At 48.5% G+C, this 17170-nt stretch overlaps 1 protein-coding gene across 2 annotated transcripts in view; it reads left to right on the top strand.

Moving 5' to 3' along the window:
- Window positions 1–17170, top strand: part of HHAT (hedgehog acyltransferase) — a 163543-nt gene that overhangs the window by 24509 nt on the left and 121864 nt on the right. For both annotated transcript variants that reach the window (XM_070395775.1, XM_070395773.1), the window contains exons 5-7: window positions 8609–8803; window positions 9888–10103; window positions 16243–16414. In XM_070395775.1, the coding sequence (XP_070251876.1) occupies window positions 8609–8803; window positions 9888–10103; window positions 16243–16414 (583 nt within the window). The remainder of the gene's footprint in view (window positions 1–8608; window positions 8804–9887; window positions 10104–16242; window positions 16415–17170) is intronic.

The following is a 17170-nucleotide window of genomic DNA, read 5'->3' as shown; positions in this document are numbered from 1 at the left end:
TGGAAGAGATGAGAATGAATTCTTAATGATCGATCAGACATTTCAGATACAGGGGTAACATGCCCTTATCCCATATGTACTTCCTTCAAGTTATTTTCCAAACCAATGAATGTAAAGGTTTAGAAGTAAAACTACAGTTATCAGCGTGGATGAATTTCTGGATTATGACATTGAGCTAATCGGGTAAGTTGTAGCGGAATCCGTCAGATAGGATCCCACGTATACAGAGCTCAGAAGTGTGCAAACTAGATTCACACTTGCAAATTTACAAAGAAAGATAATACAAAATCAACAACGTAAAACTCAGGACAGTGGTCATGGTTGGTTAGGGAGGGATGTAGAAAGCATTGGGCTGGCGTTGGGGAGTGGGGGGGTAGATACCCAGAGCCCATCAAAGCACTGAGAGCCTTGTTTTTCTTAAGCTGCTGGTGGGTGTGCGGTGCTATTTCATTATTCTTCATTCACCTTACAAACGTCACAGATATTTTTTTCTGTGTGTATGAGATTTGATGTTTTTAGTTGATCACATGAGTAGAAGGCAAGGTGAGATTGCCTTGGGCACACTGAATTCTTCATGTTCTGTCTGCCCTACCCTCCCCCCCCCCCCCCCCCCCCCCCCCATGTTTCAGGACCCGTGTGTCCCGTCTGGTCGGCCTCCTTTGCTTCCCTCTTGTTCTTACTACTTGTTTGTGACTCATAGATGAGTGTTTCTCTAGCTTTCTTCATTATGACCCCCCTCCAGGAGCCTTTTTAGCTGTTTTCCTAATTGTCACTGCTCCATGAAATCTGAACCACAGATGTACTGCATACCTGTTTATGTACTGTATGCATCCCTTTTATTTACTAAGAGTACATTTTTCTTCAAGAATCAATTCCCCCTCCATTGGAGGAGCTATAACCCCCATTGAGAATGTGAAATGTAGATTAGGTTCTTGGCTGGATGCTTCTCCCTCTTTCCAAACTTCCTCAGTTTTCTTTTTTTTTAAGATATATATTTTATTGATTTTTTACAGAGAGGAAGGGAGAGAGATAGAGAGTTAGAAACATCGATGAGAGAGCAACATCGATCAGCTGCCTCCTGCACATCTCCTACTGGGATGTGCCCGCAACCAAGGTACATGCCCTTGACCAGAATCGAACCTGGGACCTTTCAGTCCGCAGGCTGACGCTCTTTCCACTGAGCCAAACCAGTTAGGGCACTTCCTCAGTTTTCAACTCCTATCTTGCACTTACCATCATCAGAAATGTTAGGTCTCCTTAGGAGGAATGAGGCCAGAGTGATGAGGGATTGCAAATTTACTAAATCATCCCCATACCAGGCTGGCTCCAGCACCCAGTGACGGGAGTCAGCGGCTTTTAAAGGACTGTTGGCGGGCTTTTTTCTGGGTGGAGACTTCTTTATGCATACCCAGAGGGGAGATAATGGAATGTGGTCACCACAAGTGCAATGTGGTCTTCAGCAAAGGGAATGTCCATAGTGCAAGGACCTGAAAAGCCAGTTCCCCAGGGAGGGGTATGAATTCAATTGCTCAATCAAACCTAACAAGAAATTTGTATGATTCTCATGATTTAGGACAGTGATGGCGAACCTTTTGAGCTCGGCGTGTCAGCATTTTGAAAAACCCTAACTTAACTCTGGTGCCAGCATTTTGAAAAACCCTAACTTAACTCTGGTGCCGTGTCACATAATTTTTTGATATTTGCAACCATAGTAAAACAAAGACTTATATTTTTGATATTTATTTTATATATTTAAATGCCATTTAACAAAGAAAAATCAACCAAAAAAATGAGTTCGCATGTCACCTCTGACACGTGTGTCATAGGTTCACCATCACTGGTTTAGATCGTGGTCGGCAAACTGCAGTTTGCGAGCCACATGCGGCTCTCTGGCCCCTTGAGTGTGGCTCTTCCTAAGCCTTAGGAGTACCCTAATTAAGTTAATAACAATGTACCTACCTATGTAAGTTTAAAAAATTTGGCTCTCAAAAGAAATTTCAATCATTGTACTGTTGATATTTGGCTCTGTTGACTAATGAGATTGTGGACCACTGGTTTAGGATATAGATGTCCCTCTGTTTAATTTGCTTGCAACTTTGAGTTAAGACTCTTACCATCTTGGGAGGCAGTATTGAGTGTGGTTAGGAGCACCTGGCTAGCTCCCAGCTTTGCGGGTTTTAAGCTATGCAGTCTTCAGCAAGTTAGTTAATACCTTTGAATTCATCTCCTCATTTGTGCAACAGGCATGGTAGCCCTTGCTTCTTGGGGTAGTGCTGAGGGTCTGATGTTTTTCAAGGTGATGCTTGCTTTAGGATGACAGCTGAGCAAGAGGCAATGGCTGCTGTCATCCGCTGGCGTTTAGCATGTGCTGAGACTGTCGTCTGCGTATACTCCTGGGAGCAGTCCTCTCCACGGTGTTCAAGAAAGGAGGCGACGGTCTTGAGATCCCAAATCTCTGAGGGCAGAGGCTATCTGTGCAGTCATGGCAACACTCCTCTCATGAATGCCCTCCTCCAACCCTGTTTCACGTGTGTGCTGGGTGCTGGGGAAGGGATTGGGAGACACGCCCCTTCCTTTGGAGAACTGAGAGGTTACCTAGGAAACGAAATGCTGGTCTCAGTCTGGACCTCATGTGGTGGTGGGTTGGGTGCCATACTGGGGGAAGGAGTGGGCCACCTCTGCCTTGCGGTGACAGGGAAGGCCTCCCAGGATGTGGCTTTGAGCTGGGGCTTGAAGGAAGTAGAGTTGTTTGCTTACTTCAGCTTGGCATCTCATTCTCAGGCAGGGTGCACAGGCAGACCTGTCTTAAAAAAAAAAAAGTATATATATATATATTTATAAATATATATATAATATATATAATATAATATATATAATATATATAATATAATATATAATATAATATAATACATATTATATTATATATAACATAATATATATAATATAATATAATATATAAAAATATATATATATAAATGTGTGTATATATATATATATATATATATATATATATTTCAGAGAGGAAGGGAGAGAGAGAAACACCAGTGATGAGAGAGAATCATTGATTGGCTGCCTCCTGAACACCACGCTGCGGATCAAGCTCACAACCCCGGCATGTGCTCCATCCAGGAGTTGAACCATGACCTTCTGGCTCATAGGTTGATGCTCAACCACTGGGCTGGACCTGTCATTTTATCTGCAGAACACATGTCATCCAAAGTTAGTAGGAGGTGGCTTTGCATTTTTCTTGGAATGAGACAGAGTTCACAGAGTCATCTCTTCTCTCTCTCTCTCTCTCTCTCTCTCTCTGTGTGTGTCCCGTCCCCTTTGGGACCACGGGTTTGATTTGTGGGACAGCTGGCGAGCAGGGCTCTGGCTGGGGCTGGGACTGGGGCACAGTGCTTTCTTTGTGCGCGTCCGCTTGGCCCTTATGTAAGTATGAACCACAGCTTTGGCCCCACGAGCTCTGTGCTTTCACCACCTGGGTGAAGTGTTCCAGATGGCCCTAATTTGGGTGGGTGTTTTGGTCCTTGGGGTGGACGATTTGGACCGGAGATCGTTTATTTCCGAGTCCTTGGAGGCATCCTGAACTGTGACCAGCACTGTGCAGGGCCAGATGTTAGCGATTCTTGGTGTCACAGCCCTTAAACCCTGAAGGATGCTTCGCATCTCCATCTACTACCTAATCTCGTCTCTTCCCTTGCAAGCCCTGCCTCCTTCCAGAGAGAGGCAGCTTATTTTCAAAAGCGTAGCTTGCTTTCTTTCTTTTTTGCCATGACAAGTAATGAAACTTTCCACTGAGCTCCTTGGCCGAGGTTAAAGGCCTTTTCTCTGGGCAGGGCTCTCTGGGTTTTGGTGACTGCGCCAGGGCCCGGTGCCCTGGGAGGGGCAGCTGAATAGCGGCTCTGGGCCTGGGCTGTGGTTTGTTATGATTGGCGTGTGCGCTGGGCGGGTCAGACAGTTCCTCCTTTCTCCAACACCCCTGTGGCCTCACCACCACCTGAGACCATGTGTTCTCAGCCCTCAGAACGGAAAATAACCCTGCAGGAAGGTTCTGAGAAGACCGCCCCGGGTGGGGGCTGCGGGTTGGGGCTGTTGCTAACCACAGAGCAGTTTTCACTGTATCTGAACCCACATCATTAGCATCCGGGCCGGCCCGCTGAGCTCATCGACCACAGGACTGAAGGCGTGTTGGCTGAGATGGGTAAAGGAACCTCGGGAGGGCCGCCGGGGAACAGGCCCTCCTCCCAGCTGGTTACCGAAACCGCACACCTAATAGGGATCCAGGCACTAATGGCTCTCCTGGAACCAGGCTCTTCCTCCTCCATCAGTGCAGATCCAGGGAAGGAGCCCCTCCCGCCAGCCCCCTCCCGCCTTGCTCCCCGGAAAAGCAGGCTGGAAGGCAGCTGTTTGGACTCTGGGATGGTTTTCTTTTCTCCCTGTTTGTTTGTGGAGATATACAGACATATTTTGCAGCAGCGGCTCCCCTTGACTATGTAATAAACTATGCCATGCATCAGGATCACCGACGGACTCCTTTCATTTAATTCTCAAACAGTGCCCTGCCGAGTGGTTTTCAGGCAGATGCGGGAGAATGAATACACAGCACAGTCTGGTACAGTTGCCAACAGGCGTCTTCACCGAGGCCTGGCATTTTCGTTTCTCCTGACAGAGATAATGAGGGAAACCACGCAGGCACATCCTATTACCAGTCCGTGCCCACAGCCCAGCAAAGCTAGAGCAGAAGAGAAGTAGGGATGGTGTGAGCGGGGGCACTGCCAGCCAGCTCTCCCTGCCTCCCTGTGAAGAACATCTGAAGACGGTAGATTTGCAGGAGGAAGGGGGGCCAGTCCCCCGGCTCTTCTCAGGGGCGCTGCTTTCAGCCTTGGGAATGCGCCAGCTCAACTGGTTTGTGCCCGGGAGACCTCACTGGGGCGGTAGGCAGCAGTTGTACAACAGAAGTCTGCTCCCACAGGTGGGGGCCTGTGCCCTACCAGGTGCCAACTTGAGATTCCCCCCAACATAAAAGACCCCTCAGCGTGGGGAACACACAGTAGGCAGTGAGGTGTGGAAAGACTCCCTTCTGTTTCAGATGCATTGGCAAAGCAGCCTTTGTTTATAAGGAGTTAAGTGGTATAAGTAGAGACTTTGGAAAACTGCAGGATTTCACATTAGCCGACCAAAAAGTCCAAAATGTTGGTGCTGATTTCTTGTTATGTCTTAGTCATAACTACCAGGTTAAATCCCAAGACTTGGGGAAGCATATCCATCCATCCATCCATCTATCTTTGCATCCACCCATCCACCCCTCCTTCCCATCCAGTATTTATGAAACACTTGCTATATGCTAGGTACCCATTGCGTTCTGGGCTTACATTATTTATTTTTTAAAAAATACATATTTTATTGATTTTTTACAGAGAGGAAGGGAGAGGGATAGAGAGTTAGAAACATCGATGAGAGAGAAACATTGATCAGCTGCCTCCTGCACGCCCCCCACTGGGGATGTGCCCGCAACCAAGGTGCATGCCCTTGACTGGAATCGAACCTGGGACCCTTGAGTCCGCAGACTGATGCGCTATCCACTGAGCCAAACCGGTTCTGGCTGGGCTTACATTATTATAACATGAACACGACAGGATATTAGTCTTCTAAGGGAGGCCATCAAGTAGAGAGCCAGCTTCCCTTGCCCCCTTTTGAGAAATGGTTCAGTGTGGACACAAGGAGCAGGGGGAGTAGGGGAAGGTCGCCTCCCGACTTCAGTCTGCGCAGTAAGCCCTGTGTCCCCTCAGAAAGGCCATCATATTCTTAGTCTGGCTTCATCTCTTCTGCCAGAAAACTGAGGACAGTTTTTAAACAATGTTTGTTAGGTGTTTTAGAAGTTTCTCCTCTGCCCCTGCTTTCCCTTTTATCTTTATTAGAAATGGAAGAGCCTGGAATAAAGAGAGTTAAGGGGTTGGGATCGTTCTGATGAATTTTGCATCCAGCAAAGTTCAACCTGTCTTATTCTCCAGCTTCAGGTTGCTCGGACTTTGATATCCTTTCAAAGAGCAGCGAGATAGCCCTGCACACCCACCAGAATGGCTCAGCTGTAACAGTAACAAACACCAAATGCTGCTGAGGATCCAGGTAAACTGGGCCACTCATACATTGCTGGTGAGAACCTGAGATGGCCATTCTAGAAAACTGTTTGTAATTTCTTACAGAACTCAACATGTCACTATCACGCATCCCAGCAAGTTCACACTTGGGCATTCGTTCCAGAGAAATGAACACTTATTTTTTACACTAAACCTGAACACAGATGTTCACGTCAGTTTTATTTATGATGGCCCCAAACTGGAAATAGCCCAGATGTCCTCCAACGGGCGAATGGTGAAAAGCAAATGGTGTTACGTCCACATCATGGGATGCTATGCAGCAATAGGGGAGCCAAGCTTTGGTGCCTGCAGCAACGTGGATGGATCTCCAGGGAATTATGCTGAGAGGAGAATGCTAACCCAAAGGTTACATGCTGTGTAACTTTTGAAATGAGGCATGGAGGGCTACTCACCCTATATCAGGATTTTAGTGGAGTTTTGTGGATAGGATTACAATTGCATTTTTAAAAAATTTATCTTTGTTGTCGAACGTTATATAGATATACCCCCCCCCCCCCCCATTAGCCCCTTTCTGGCCCACGCCCTCCCCCTTGCCCCAGGCCTTCACCACATATGGTCTGTGTCCATGCATTTTTGTAGACAAAGTATGAAAACCGGTATCTTATAGGTGCTTCTTTTGCATTGTCCACATCTTTTCCTTTTCCTCGCCTGTTCGCTGTGAACATATGTAGTAGATTTGCCTTTACCCATGGGTGGGCATGGGTGAGCATGGATGAGCATGGGTGGGCATGGGTGGGCATGGGTGAGCATGGGTGGGCGGTGTGAGGGTTTGTAGGGAACACGAGGTGAACGAGAGAGCATTTTCTGTGAAGTCTTAGAGAGAAGGACATCAGATGTCGCCTGCCTGGACTGTTTGGCAGGAGGGAGACAGTGGGGAATGGAATATGGGACCCGCTCACGTGCCCCCAGGTAGCCTTTGCGAGGACGGGGAACTCATCAGAGAATCTCTCGAGCACATGGGGTTTGCACAGCACGATGAAGTATTTCCTGAAGGTTCGGTCAGCGTTTCCAAGTTGAAGCAGCTTAAGTCTGTGGTTCAATTCCCAAACCAATCCCAGAAAACAGGCTTTTTCCAAATGGATCAAATAGCACTTAATAAAAATGTATATGTGCATGTACGTAGCATGAAACAATCCCAAGCGGTAAATAATGCTGCTGTAGGTCATGTTGCAAAAGAACCTTTTTAAAAAAATTTTTCATTTGTTGTGACTACTTCTTAAAACACCCTTGGCGACCTTGTTTCTTATACTTGCACTCTGCCCAGAGGTGAGTGTTTGGGGGAAAGTTTGAAGCAAATTTATGTGGCTGTTTCCTGTGGGCGGTAGGATGGAAAAATAGTAAAAATGAACTGCAGATTTCTCTGATTTTCTTGGAACTTAAAAGTGGCTGACATAATCGCGCATTTAAAACGTTCTCTCTTGAGCTGGAGTATAGGTTTAGGAAAAATTGTACTTCAGCAAATTTTTTTTTTTTGGAAGAGTTAGCATCTAAGAATGGGATTTACAATTTACAGCCCACATCTGCCTTTCCCTTCAAGGAGGCTTTTTGTTTTTACAAGAAGACATTCCTGGAAACCATATTTTATATGCACGCTGAAAAGACACATCCTATTTCCCTATAGGATAACAACTGAAATTTCTACTGTTCGTACTGTGTATGCAGAGACCACTGTACTAGTAAGCATTTCACATGCATTTACTTGCTAAGTCCTCACAATAACCTTCTGAAGGAGGTACTGGTATTATCCTAATTTTATATATGAAAAAAAACCTGAGACACAAGAGACATGAAGCAAGTTACCTAGGGTCACACAGCTAGTTAATGGGAACACTAGGATTTATTTAGGCCGTTGGACTTAAAAGCATGAGTGATTAAACCACTGTGATATATTGCCTCTCAAACAATGTTAAACATCATTGTGGCTTTTAAGTGAGCCAGAGATGACCAAGAATTTATCATGAAAGCAAAGACATGCTAATTTACCTATTTAGTTACTCAATGGCAATCACTATAAAACTTGATAATTAAATAGAAAGATAGTCTCTGACTCTTCTAAAATGAGACAATGTTTTAATCAGGTTGACTGTGCAAAGGCCTCAATATCACAAAAAGCAGGTAAGATACACGTTTTCTGTGACATAAATTAGACTGTAAATAATATGCTAATGAAGTAAAAATGTAATTAAATATTTAATATTAAATCTGCGGTTTAGACTTTCAAAGCCTTTTGTGGTTTGGATGGCCCGTGTTTCTCAGTAAGACTCCTGGGAGATGTTCACCAATACTTGCTTTCACCATCACTTTTGCAGGAGAGCGTGTGCAGGGGGTCGCCAAGCATTAGCCTCTCGTAGGTGGAACCTCCCATAACAATGCCCCTTAGCTCCCCCTTATCTCTGTTCTTCCCTCCCCCTCCCTCTGTGCCTCTCTCACGGGTCCTCTGTCCACAGCACAGACCCTGGTTCCTCACCGCCTACGGGATGTGGGCCTGCTGGTGTGTGCTGGGGACCCCAGGAACGGCCATGATCTTCCTCCACACCGTCATCTCCTTCTGCGTAGCCCAGTTCCGGTCACTGTTCCTGTCATGGCTCTGTTCTCTCCTCCTGCTCTCCACGCTGAGGCTGCAAGATGTGGAGGAAATTAAGGCAAGTGTCTCCGTTGGGGAGGAGAAGGTCCCTTGGGTGGTGCCCCCATCCTGTTGATCCCTTTTTCAGGAAACAATTGAAGAACTGTGATGGGGCTCCTCCTAGTGGCCATGTGCAGTTGATGCATGTGAACGCTGGTGTTGCATTCTGCAGTCATCTTTTGTAGCCATATATGTCTTAGCCCTCTGAGGTTGCACAGGGCTAACCTTGAAGCCGTCTTAGCCCTCTGAGGTTGCACAGGGCTAACCTTGAAGCCGTCTTAGCCCTCTGAGGTTGCACAGGGCTAACCTTGAAGCCATCTTAGCCCTCTGAGGTTGCACAGGGCTAACCTTTTCTTCCAGGTTGGGTAGGCATAGATGGTGGCAAATATCACAGGAACAGAGGGTCAGCAATAGAGAGAAAAGAAAGCAATAGTCCCTGTGCATGTCATCAGAAGTCATCTGGAGAGTACTGTACAATTTACAGGAAACTCGCACAAGCCTTGTCTCATCTGGTGCCCATGATAGCCCCCGAGACAGATAAGGCGGGTATTTCTTTGCATAGAAAATGTTGGAAAGTTTTTTATATTTTTTCTTAAATCACTGCAGAGCTGGAATTCCTGTGGTGTCATTATTTTTGTTCATTCATTCATTCATCCACTCACTCATTGATTCAAGTGATGGCACTTGGAATTCGTGTGCCCTGGATGGGCACCTGATGGGAAAGATGAGCTAGTGGACAATCCGTGTGACATTTATAAGCCTCGCTTTGTCTTCAGAATTGTTGGAGGAGCTGTCACAGTGTCCATGGGTAGTGGCTAACCTCCAGGATACCCACTGGATGGATCGACAGGTGCATACTGGGAAAATCTTCATTATGTTGCATCAGGCTTAATGCTGAGTTGATGGTTGATATTAGAGACACTCTTCTGCCCGCTGCTCTTTAACTGCTTGTTTCGATTACCATGGATTTACCTGCTGTTCAGTGGTTCTCGACTCCCTTCATGGCACGGTGGCTCTACCTGTGGAAGAAATCTCCTTCCCTGGAGACTGGGCCATGTCCCTCCTTGCCACTCATGGGCTGTTCTTTCCTGGCGACTTTGCAGAGAGGGTGGTACAAGACAGAAAACGAGTACTACCTGCTGCAGTTCACGCTGACCGTCCGCTGCCTGTACTACACCAGCTTCAGCCTCGAGTTCTGCTGGCAGCAGCTGCCCTGTGGGCGCACCTTCTACTCCTTGCCCTGGATGATGGCCTATGTCTTCTATTACCCAGTCTTCCACAACGGGCCCATCCTCAGCTTCCCCGAGTTCATCGGACAGGTAGGTCCCTAGGAATTGGATTAGTGTTCTGTAGGTTAAGCCTCTGTCCTTGTTGCCATTTCATGCAAGTGACCCCTGAGTTTGTTTTTGTTTTTTTAAAAATATTTTTATTGATTTCAGAGAGGAAAGGAGAGGGAGATAGAAACATCAATGATGACAGAATCATTGATCGACTGCCTCCTGCATGCCCCCTACTGAGGGTTGAGCCTGCAACCCGGACATTGCCTGACTAGGAATTGAACCGTGATCTCCTGGTTTATGGGTCGATACTCAACCACTGAGCAACACCAGCCAGGCATAGTGCTCACAAATTTAAATCACATTATTGTCTTGATTTTTTAAAAAAATGTACTTTGATTGATTTCAGAGAGGAAAGAAGAAGGAGAGAGAGATAGAAACATCAATGATTAGAGAGAATCATGGATTGGCTGCCTCCTGCACACCCCCTACTGGGGGGTCGAGGCTGCAACCCCAGGCACATGCCCTGACCGGGAATTGAATCCTGACCTCCTGGTTCATGGGTTGATGCTCAACCACTGAGCAACACTGGCTGGGCTGTCTGGATTTTTTTTCTTTTAACATAAGAAATACTTCAGGAAAATCAGCCTTCAGAATAAAACTCGACTTGTCCCAACTCTGATTCTCGAGGGACTGTGACAACCAGGAGTAATAACTGGGCACAGCGAGGACCTCCTGGGGAGCCTGCGGGGCAGTCCCAGGGAAGGAAGAAATTGCATTCTCATGGTGTTGCTTGCAGAGTAGAAGGAGAAGCTGTCTAAGCTGTTGATTGGCAGATAGTATGCTCTCTCCTATTCTCACAAACTGCCGTAGCCTGGGATTGTTCGGGGCGATTTAGATGGGGTGATGGGTGGGGCCGGAGGGTCGGTGGGCAGGTGTGTTTTTGCGTCTGGTGCCTGTGTCTGCCAGGACCCTGCCAGCCTTCACTCCACAGCAACCTGGTTTGAAGCTCACGTCAAGCCACCTTCCCCATTCCCACCTCACTTTTCCTCCCACTTAGATTTCTTTCTTATTCCACGGCTAGCCTCATGGAACATGTTAATGCGATTAATTCACCTACAGTGTTAGTAGCTGGAAACACCTAAAACGGCCTTTCTCAGGGAGGTTCCTACCTCTCACCATCAAAACAAAATCCTGATTGAGGTGAGGAGAATAACATGCATGCACACACAGTACACGCAGCACATGTATGCACACACAGAACACACATGTGCACACAGTTCACACACGTGCAAGGCCCCCCCCCCCCCCCCCAGGCCTAGAAGTGCGGTTTAAAGTGTGGAACTTTTTCAGAGGAGAACACGAAACGTGACCCCTGGAAAAGTCAGAGGGTTCTTAGAAGTCCCTTAATTCTGTCTTAAAAAATTCCACTAAGTTATGCATTGTCCTCGAAAGTATATTTCTGCATGATAACAATAATGTCAGGTTATAAAAGTGCCCGTGAAATAATTTAGCTGTTTTCCCTCTGCAAATCTGTAGGTGGCATTGGTGTTCTAGGCAAACACTGTTTAGCCTGTGGATTTGCATACCTCAGTTTGGGTTGCATAGGATCCTTCTTTTGTCCTGAAGTAATTTTAAATCTGTTTGAAAATTCTGTTTAAAATGATCGTGTAAGACAGAGGTGGGTAGTGATGACAGCTGATCTAACTCCAGTTCTCAAAGAGTGTTCCCTGGACCAGCAGCACCAGGATCACCTGAGACCTTGGTGGCCGTGCAGATTCTCAGGCCCCTCCCAGACCTGCTGAGTCAGAGGCTCAAGGTGGAGGGTGGGGGTGGGGTGGGGGGAGCAGGGCCCAGTCAAGTGGTTTCACAGGCCCTCCAGGTGGTCCTGATGAATCTAGAGGTTGAGAACCACTCTCCTGAGCTCCTCAAAAGATTGGGGTAGGGGTGGGGGGCACAGGGTAGGGTGGGCTCAGGCCTTTTACAGTCTCCTCACCATTGAGAGGACTACACACCCTCCCCTCTCTCCCCCCACAGCTCTCTGAAGCCAGATAGTGATTCTCAGAGAAACATGGAAACATTATTTTCCTAACTGCCTCTTGTCCATGGAGGAGCTTGGCCCTGTAGGATGTGCACTTTGTGTTTATGCAAATCATCCTTCTTTTCCTTTCTCGTCTGCTCTGAAGTTGCCCCCCGTGGGGCCAGGCAGGAACCTGGGAGGCCAGGCAAGTCCTCTCTCTGTCGCTCAGAGGCGAGCTTTGAGATGACTGCCACCTGAACTCTCGGCCAAGGGCACCCGTTCACTTGAGCTTCACTCTGGGGATGAGGAAGGCTGGCGTCTTCCCCCAGGGACTCAGGTGTGGGGCCTGGGTGGCACCCGTGTCCTGGCTCTGTCTTTTCTACCCCTTTCAAGTTGGAAGTAATTTCCAAAAGTGGGAAACTCGGGAAGACAAATTGAAACCTTTGTCTACGATCGAGGAAGTTTCATAGAGAAGTTGGTCTAGAAAAGGCAAAATGTTTAGTGAGCTACAGGGCACATGAAAGCCCAGCCAGGAGGTCTTTGCAGCAGCCAAAGGTGCCTGCGGGGCACTTACCTCCTACGAGAAAAGGGGATCAAAAGGGTGCAGCTGAAGTAGGAAGCTAATCTAGTGGTGGAAGGTGGGGTGGTGAGGAAGAAAGCTGACTGGAAGGGCTTGTGAGCGGGGCTTGCTCTGAAGGAGTGCTTGAATAAATGCCTTCAGATAGAAGGACTCGTAATACTGAATTTCCCAGTCAGACTCTCAGGTCCATGCTTACCAACTACTGAGAGCTGGAGATGGAGCTGTGCCATCAGGGGGCAGCAGAGTCCCACATAAAATCTGCAAGCCCGCCTGCAAAGAGGACCTTGTTGGGCACACCCCTGGGAGAAGGAACCTCTCACCCATTTTTTAGCACACAGATTGGCACACACAAGGTGAGGGAAGTGAAGTGTCCTCTGTAATGTGAGGCACGTGGAATTTGCACACCTCCGTCACGAACAGGTAACATTTGCCTGTTAAAAGGTCTCCATGCCTTAACTTGAGGGCCATCCCTGATGGCATTTGGAGTTTCAGGCTCTGTTTTTTTTATTTGTTTGTTTTAATCCCGTGGTCTGTGGAATTCAGATACTGAGCTGGGGTAAGCGAGCGGACTGGGGATGGGTGGGAGGGGGGTGCGGTTGGGGGTGGCCTGGGGGCGATGAGGGAAAGGCAGGACATGCTCTTGGTTTGCTTAGCGAGGAGCCTGGGCCACCACACCTCACTCGGAAGAGCTTGAATCGTTCAGTGGGGGCTGGAAAGTGTTTGGTGAGTTACTCACCTTCCTTGTGACTCAGTTTCTTTTATCAGTTAAATGGGAAGAGTAATAGTACCTCCCTCGCAGCCTTGACTAGGAATTAAATTAAATGAGTGTGTATACGTAATGTGGCTTGACACATGAATGCTACGAGGTGTTAACCATTACTGTTATTTTTGCTCTGGCCGTTCTGGGGTAAGTTTAGGCCAGAACTGAGACCCTGGGTGTCCAGTCTGGTGGGTGCAGCAGCAGGGAATTCTGGGTAGTGTGCTGGTTTTATCCCTGCGGAAGAGGGACCCAGGCAGTAGCTGCAGGTGCCTGGGGGAGCCCAGCCCCTGAGGGGCTGGGGCTGGCACGAGCTGGATAGACAGTCAGTGTCCCTGAGGCACTGCTCAGGGTCTGGAGTGGGCTCCGGTTCCAGCATCTACCTGGAATAATACGAATTGTAATAAATAATACTAACTGAGCGCTGCTCCGAGCCAGGCCCTGGGAGAGAGCTACTGTTGTCATTACCACTTTACAGATGGTGATGTGGAGGCAGAGAGAGCAGATGGGGGTGGAAGGATTAAAGACGGGGAGCCTCTTCATGCCCAGGTGCTGAGCGCCCGGTAGTCAGGGAGAAGGTGCGGCGTGGTTTGTGGACACGCGGGTCTGGCGGCTCAGGCTGGCCAGACCGGGCCCCGTCCTGGGGCAGCAATACCCACTCGTGGCTCTGGCAGACACCGCTGTCTACCACCGCCTGGGTCTGGATGCCTGGGGAGGGGCAGCCAGGGTCTGACTGGGGAATGGCTGGCTGTGAGCAGGGGGATCACCTGTGACCACTGGCTGGCAGAAGCTCCCCCACCACAGAGGGATAAACCGCGACTCCGACGCCCTTGACCCGAACGCAGAGATTGGCACCCCGGAGGCACAAGGGAACGGCCGGCTCGGGAAGCTTTCGTTCAAGCTCTCAGACACTCAGTTATTTCTGTGAGAAGGAGAGGAACTCTTCCTCTTTGAAAACTGTCATCTTTCATCATCAGAATATCTTTAAAAGCCTTCAATATTCCTTTTTATGCCATTTGCATGAAATGAGGTTTTAAAATACAATCTGCTTTAAAATGCACTTTGCAGATGAGTTAACGTGCATTTTTTTAGTGGCGCCTCGAATTCCCGCTGATGCAGTTTCCAGTGGTCTCAAGGCTGGCACTCCCCCCACGTTGGAAATACCTCGAATGAACTGCTTTGCACGCAGACAGGAGAGCAATCTGCTCGTTAGGTGAGCTGTGGACAGCACGTCCTTTCTTCCTGCTGGATTGACAGGGACCAAGGCTGATTTTTTAAAATCAAAGGGAGGCTACTAGACTGAAGATATAAATAGACTGTGATAATGACCCTACTCTGAAGAAAGACCAGTAACCACTTTTTTAAAAATCGTCACCCAAGAACATACTTCTTATTTGGGGGGTGGGGGAGAGAGAGAGAGGCATTGATCGGTTGCCTCCCACACGCCCCCAACCTCGGATAGAACCCACAACCTTTTGGTGTACGGGATGATGCTCCGACAATTGAGCCATCCGACCACTGTTTTAGGTAAAAGCAAATAGAATGAAAAATTGGATTGTTCTCTGCCATGTAGACATTCCTGTTACCCTGCATTTGGAGGCATCCAGCCAGGACGGCAGGCTGAGCATTGCAGAGAAGTCCCTTGTGGCCCAGTGGAGGCACGGAATTGTGCCTTCTTAAACCCGGTGGGAAGTTTTGCCCTGAGGAGTGTCAGATCTAGAAGACTCCCACACTCCCTCTTGTCTTCTGCTGGTCCAGTGGTGTAAGGCCGAAATGGAATCCACTTCATATCTTAGAGCTTGCCTATGCATTTCGCCATCTTTGTGCTTTAAACTTTGTGCATCCCTAAACAGCAGGCTGTCAGGCGAGGCCACAGAACCAGGCTACCTGGGCAGGACTTTGATTTTTGGGGTCTGTATTGTCCACGGGTATTGAGTCTACTCTGAGTGGTTTGTCTGTCTCTATGAATAACCCGGGCATCCCTGTGTCACCTTTGACGTCTGGCTCTGAATCGTGCGTGTCCTGATTGTACCCTGTGTCTGGTGGTCTGGGACGCCACGAGGGAAGAAGGTGAAGGTGAAGAATGTGCAGTGCACATCATGACCAGGGATTAACTACCAGTCGTCCAATGCTTTTTATGTGCCAGGCCTTTGTTTATTATATTAATCACCGCAACATTTCCCCCCCTTTGATGTATGCGGAAACCAAGCCTCAGAGAGGGTAAGCAACTTGCTCAGGATCACCCAGCTGTGTGGTTTGTGCTAGAATCGGATCCCGTGTTCTTAACGATGACCCTGTACTACCTGCTCAGCCAGAGACTGTTAGAGTTTACGCTGCCTGGTTTCAAACACAACTTAAGCTCAGATGACACACCCGCACCTAATTTTCCCTTGTCCTCAGGCTCCACCTCTCACTTTGCCTTTCTCTTATCAGCCCGGGGCCCCTTCCTGACTTGGCCCTACTTTCACCAGCCTTAGACGTGAGGGGGTAATGGATGAAGACGGGCAGGGTGGCACTGAACCCCAAGGGACCCCAGAGTCCCAGGTTTTGGCAGGGTGGTTGCTGGTGTGAAGGTCTGTGGAACGCGGCTTGGCTCTTGATTCTAGGCTGGCTGGTCGACCCCGTCCTGTTCTTACCCTGGGACAGGCTTCAGGCTCAGCCATGACTTTTTAACCCAAGAACATGGAGTGCTCCCAAGGCAAACGACACCAACCCTCTCTTCGTAGATACAGCAGTGATGCTTGAGGCAGTGCATTAAAACCACTGTCTTGGGGACTGTTTGAAAGATGGAGGTGCAGTCTGATGACTTCTTGTTTCCCCTTAGATGCGGCAGCCAGAGCACTGCCCACTGAGGCTCAGCCTGCCCGTCCTGGCCCGGGGGCTGGGCCGCCTCTTCGTCTGCTGGTGCTTGGCCGAGCTGATGGTGCACCTCATGTACATGCACGCCTTCTACGGCAGCGCCCCACTCCTGAGGGCCGTCTCCTGCTGGACCCTAGGTAATCAGGGAGATCACTGTTGGAACGAGGGGCAGGAGCTGGACCGGGGGCACACGGGGGTGCAGTTGTCTTGGGCAAACACTTTTAAAACATATTTTTTAAATTGATTTCAGAGAGGAAGGGAGAGGGAGAGACAGAAACATCAATGATGAGAGAGAATCATTGATCGGCTGCCTCCCTCACGCCCCCCAATGGAGATCGAGCCTGCAACCTGGGCATGTGCCATGACCAGGAATCGAACCATGACCTCCTGTTTCATAGGTCGATGCTCAGCCACTGAGCCATGCCAGTCGGGCGTGGCCCCCTTTTCTTGCCTACCCATTTCTTTATATCTGCAAGTAGCGGGACTGAAATCATTTCCTCAGCAGGACCGTCTCCAGGGTAGGACTTGTCTGAGGAGAAACCACAGCTCTTTATTCTGCAGGTTAAAAAAGCACTGGCCGCGCCCCATTCTGAGCTAAATCTCCTCATTTCCCTGTTGCTCTCCTCTGGAGAACGCCCTGTGGTCACTGCCTTCACCCTGCGGTCTGACCTCCAGCCCATCACTCCAACGGGGAATGTGTGATCTTCCGGCCAGATTAAGCCGCTCCCTGCCCGGGCCAGAGTACAAGCCTGACTCTTTTCTGTTTGGTGATTTACAGATTAAAAAAACAACCCCATTGTCCTTGGAGTCACACGTGCTTAATCAGAGCCTTTTCAAGGAAGAGGCCTTTGCACATTGGAAAAAACACGGAGCTGTTATAATGACAGTCTCTT

This window comes from Myotis yumanensis, unplaced genomic scaffold, assembly GCF_028538775.1.
Source record: "Myotis yumanensis isolate MYYU_CA2020_CCGP unplaced genomic scaffold, mMyoYum1.0.hap1 SCAF_17, whole genome shotgun sequence".
Lineage (NCBI taxonomy): Eukaryota > Metazoa > Chordata > Mammalia > Chiroptera > Vespertilionidae > Myotis > Myotis yumanensis.
The sequence above is the reverse complement of the archived record's forward strand: the minus strand, read 5'-3'. Positions and strand labels throughout refer to the sequence as shown.